Raw genomic sequence first — 4,654 nt, 5'->3', positions numbered from 1 at the left:
AAGTCGGGTAAGTTTCAGAGAAAAGTCGTCTGAAAATTGGCTGAATCGCGTCTACTCAGGCGTGCAAGCAATGTCTAGGAAGCTCGGACAGTTTTCAGACGCGGTTTAGCCTCGCCTTTCCATGCGGGAAAACTATGCAAAAAGGTTAATTTTGTCCGAGGGGGAAATCACTTGCGAAATGGTTCGTACACTGATAAACCAAGTGTTCAACTGCTCAACACTTGTAAGTGTGCAACCGCAAGTTCAATTCTTGCAAGTGTACAATTCAGTAGTAGCACAGTTGCAAGTGTTCGACTCGGTATTTGTGCACTTGTAAGTGTGCAACTCCTCTGTTAAACATTTCCCCCACAGTAAGCGCCCGATATAGAGAAGTGTGCAACAGGAGAGTTGAACACTTACAAGTGCACAAATACCGAGTTTAACACTTGCAAGTGTACTACTACTGAATTGAACACTTGCAAGTATTAAACTTGCGGTTGCACACTTACAGGTGTTGAGCAGTTGAACACTTGGTTTATCAGTGTACACCTTCCCCCGAAATGGTCCGAAATAAAGGTGAAATAAAGAGAAATAGAGCGAAATAGACCCGAAATAGAAGCGAAATAGTCGGTGAAATAGCAGCGAAATACCCCTGTAATACTCCGAAATAGCGCGAAATATCCTGAAATGATCCGAAATAGGCAAGAAATGACCGGAATGGCAGGAGAAATAACCGAAATGGCAGTAGAAATACCACGAAATAGCCCGTACGTTACGAACCCAAGTGATTTCCCCCTCGATTTTGTCACTCATTTGATTTATCGCTGTTCTGAACATAAATTTATCGCAAATAAACGTGCAATTAAAAGTACAAAGGGAAAGTTACCACAAACAAATGTGTTAACTTTTTCACGCGACTTTTAGTGACAAATGTATAAACCAGTTCCAGATATATAATTTTGCGATAAAAAGTTATCACATCGTATTTGTGATAACGTTCCCTTGAACTTTTCACTGCACGTCTTTTGGCGATAAAAAGTTATGACCAGGAAAGTGATAAATCGAAAGGAATCGCGAAACACGAGTTATCGCAGAAATTGGTGTTAAGTTATCAAATCCAGATAAAGTCTACTTCAAGTTAAACGCACCACCACGCGACGAACTAAAATTGTCTATTTTCGCTTTACACTAAGAACAGAGAAGTGTGCAACTGGCATGCACATTGTATAGGGTTCAACTCTATGGTACACATTTTTAGATGCTGAACTGATAATTTAAATACTTCAGTCTTCAAAAGTAAATTAGAACACTTTGAAGTATCCAAAGCTTTGTGGCCAACCCTGAAGATTCAACCCTTACAAGGTCCAGTCGGACACACATATTAGTGTGCAACGCACAATTCAACACTTACATTTTCACGCTAGTTGCACGCTTTTTCATAGTAAGACAAACACATGCAAAAGAAGAATTCGAGTAAGCTAGATGCTATGCTCACCTGCAGTATTTCACAGTTTTGCTTGTTCCCGCCGGACGTCTCTACGTCAAAAAAGACGATGTTCGAATTGTACGCCATTTCCAATCAGCTACCAACTGAAAAACAAAAAGCAAGCAAATCATTGCAAATGGGCCGCTTACAAATCTACAAATTATTTCTGCAGCTGCAACTACTGTTAAACGGCGAAATCAGCCAGCCAGCCGCAGCCAGCCGAGGGGGGGGGGGGGGGCACTCAGCGCCTCAGCGCTCACTAAAAACAATACCTGCCCCCCCCCCCCCATTTCCCCAAAAGTGGGCATGTATTGTCGAATTTTGTACAAATTTAAAAAGCAATTTGGTCACTCAATTCCGAATCAAAACGTAGGTTTATTAACCACGAAAAACGTAGGTTTATTAACTAACCACGAACGTTTCACCAAAATGTACAAAAAAAGTTAGCCAGTGAGCAAGCGAGGAGGGAAGGGTCTACCTCTTTCATAATCTTCGTACGCATACGTATACACCCCCTACGCAAAGGTAATCACTACTATAATCTTATAACAAATGATAATCATAAAAAATCAGTGATAGCCACAAAAGTTCACTAAATTTCCAAAAAAGACAGAAAATTAACTTCCAAAAGCACTGCAGATTAATCCGGTAATCATAAAGGGTCTAAGAATAAAATCGGGAATCAACAAATTAAGCACAAACCGAGGGGTGCGAAACTGGACACAACATGTGTACATCGGGAAAAACATTCAGAAACAATCACACACAATTTGACACAATTGTCCAATATATGTCACAATAAAGGGTGGCCGCTCTACCCAGTAGTTTTGAAAGCAGAGGGGAATGGGCCAGTCTGGGCCGGTCCGCGCCGAGTTTACCTTTTCAAAACTACGGAGCAGAGCGGCCACCTTGTATCTAAACGACAATCTGAAACAATCAGACACAATCGAAAACAATCTCACAAAATCGGAAACATTCACAAAATATCGCGGACACAATCATGACACCATTTTTAAAAATATGTCCCAATATTTACCAAAAAATCTGAAGCAATCGGAGACAATCATCGCCATAATCGTACCCAATCAAACACAGTCTGAATGATTGTCTAATAATGTGTACACTTTTTAGGCCAGTTCCACACCCCTCGGCATAAAACATGAGTGATAATTATGATCCCCAAAACAAATCCCAACCCAAGATTAATTTAAATAAGCATTGCATTGATCATCACCATAATCATGAACTGGTTATAATCCACGTACGCGATTTTTCGAAAGTGTGGCCCTCCCTCGGAACCCCGCCGGAACGGCACCGCGGGTTGCCTTGTGGCGATCTCAGGCGCACTCGTCGCACACAAATTTCCATCACACACTACGCCAATACGACTCAACACTACATTACAATGTCACGCCACTGTGGCCAGCGACTGACCTCTAACCTCCTGGCCGAGTCGAAACACCGCGCGCCCTTGATGCATCAGTAATTGTTTACAACATCAGACCAGAGCGCGCGTGCACACATACACACACATGCGCACACCTACGCACACACACCAACACGCGCACCCACATATAAGACGACACACTCACTCACTCGCTCTCACTCGTTTCTCACTCGCCACCAACTTCAGTTACTCGCCACCAGCCGACCAGGACGCTCGCCTCGGACCATCTCTCCGTCACCGTCCCGGCCGACCGTCATTCTGCCAGTCATCGCACCGTGGACTTCCCTCCGACCTCACCTGGACTCTACGCTTCCAGTCGGACTCCACGCCCAAGTCCACACTCAAGCTACCATCCAACATCGCAGTAGAGTTCGCAATCTTGGTTTGTAACATAACCAGTGATACAATAAAATCCTGTGAATATTCTACTGTGAATCGACGTGTCATCAATTGCCAAACACAGTACCGTTGGGAACGCCCCATAAATCTCCTACAGCCTACATTCAGTTTTTAACGCTCACATTGGCTACCTTTCAGGAGGCGGCTCACTAGAGATGACTGACACCCCCCCCCCCCCCCCTCCCCCCCCCCCCCCCCCCTCTCCCTCCGCACCCCCCTTTTCCAACGCCTGGCGAGGCAGGCTGAATGTTCGCAGGCGGCAGGGGTTTCGACGGGGTAGGCAACTCTGCACTCCTGTGCCCGCAGTCGGCACTCTGGGGGCCCCAGTTAGACATGCGTAGTATTTTAAATTCCGCGCAACGAGAAGTAACTTGCGTCAGGAAACCAGCGCCTGCTGGAAAGCCCTCGGCTCGCATTCGCGGGCTTCCAAGAATTAGCCACCTAGACAGGCTCTGCCCGCAGTTGACCAAGCACCAAGCACCCCACCTGGCGAGGCGACAGCCCTTGCAAAAAGACCGAGGAGGCCAGCAAGAGAGGCCGCAAGGAGGGGGCGCGATGGGCTGCAATCCGGACTTCGGTCAACCCGATCCGATCAATTCAACAGCGACCTGCGTGTACTGCGTAACGCGGGCGGCATTGGGCACCTCTCCGCGAGCGCTAGGATTCCGCCGGCAACGAGCCCATGCCCGTGCTATCCAAGCGCTGCAAGCTGCCACCGCAACAGCCCGCCAAACGACAGGAACCTCCGCCTCCGGGTACCTCGGAGGCGGCGCAACGCGCTGGTGCGAGAGAGACGCTCGGCTAGCCCGGGCAGCAAGAGCAAACCGCCTAGCCCGCGGCCTAGCCGGGCAGGGCAGGGCCGAGTAGGGAGGCCAAAAACAATCGTCTTCCTTTGATCGACCGACGCCCGCCCGGATTCTTAATAAGGTTTTAAGGTTTCCTTATTGTTTGAAGTGATTTTAAGAACCTCCTACAAGACCCGAGGGGTCGTCAACTCCGATATTCCTTCGTACACGGACTGATATTACTCTAATATTACTCTAATGTTACACATATTACTTGATATTCCACAATATTACCCGATATTCCAAAATATTACCCGATATTACTTGATATTACTCGATATTACTTGATATTACTCGATATTACTTCACATCAATTGCACATGCCGAGCAACTTAGCGCACTTCAGAATTGTTTCTGGTGGTGCCGCGGAAGGGTCAAACATTTCTGTTAATATTTAGAAACTGTGCGTGGTGAATCGTAGGCCTACTACACTCATAATGGCTTTTTAAAAAGACCGCCAGCCACGCCAGTTGCCGGAACCACCTGCGATACTGCACT

At 46.6% G+C, this 4,654-nt stretch overlaps 1 protein-coding gene across 2 annotated transcripts in view; it reads right to left on the bottom strand.

The window, feature by feature from the left end:
- The window catches only part of LOC113217918 (uncharacterized), a gene marked incomplete in the record, with an annotated part of 40,985 nt that overhangs the window by 9,607 nt on the left and 26,724 nt on the right, over positions 1 to 4,654 (bottom strand). For both annotated transcript variants that reach the window (XM_052274853.1, XM_052274852.1), the window contains 1 exon segment: positions 1,475 to 1,569. In XM_052274853.1, the coding sequence (XP_052130813.1) occupies positions 1,475 to 1,552 (78 nt within the window).

Source organism: Frankliniella occidentalis, unplaced genomic scaffold, assembly GCF_000697945.3.
Source record: "Frankliniella occidentalis isolate FOCC.00 unplaced genomic scaffold, Focc_3.1 Scaffold454, whole genome shotgun sequence".
Taxonomy (NCBI): domain Eukaryota; kingdom Metazoa; phylum Arthropoda; class Insecta; order Thysanoptera; family Thripidae; genus Frankliniella; species Frankliniella occidentalis.
The sequence above is the reverse complement of the archived record's forward strand: the minus strand, read 5'-3'. Positions and strand labels throughout refer to the sequence as shown.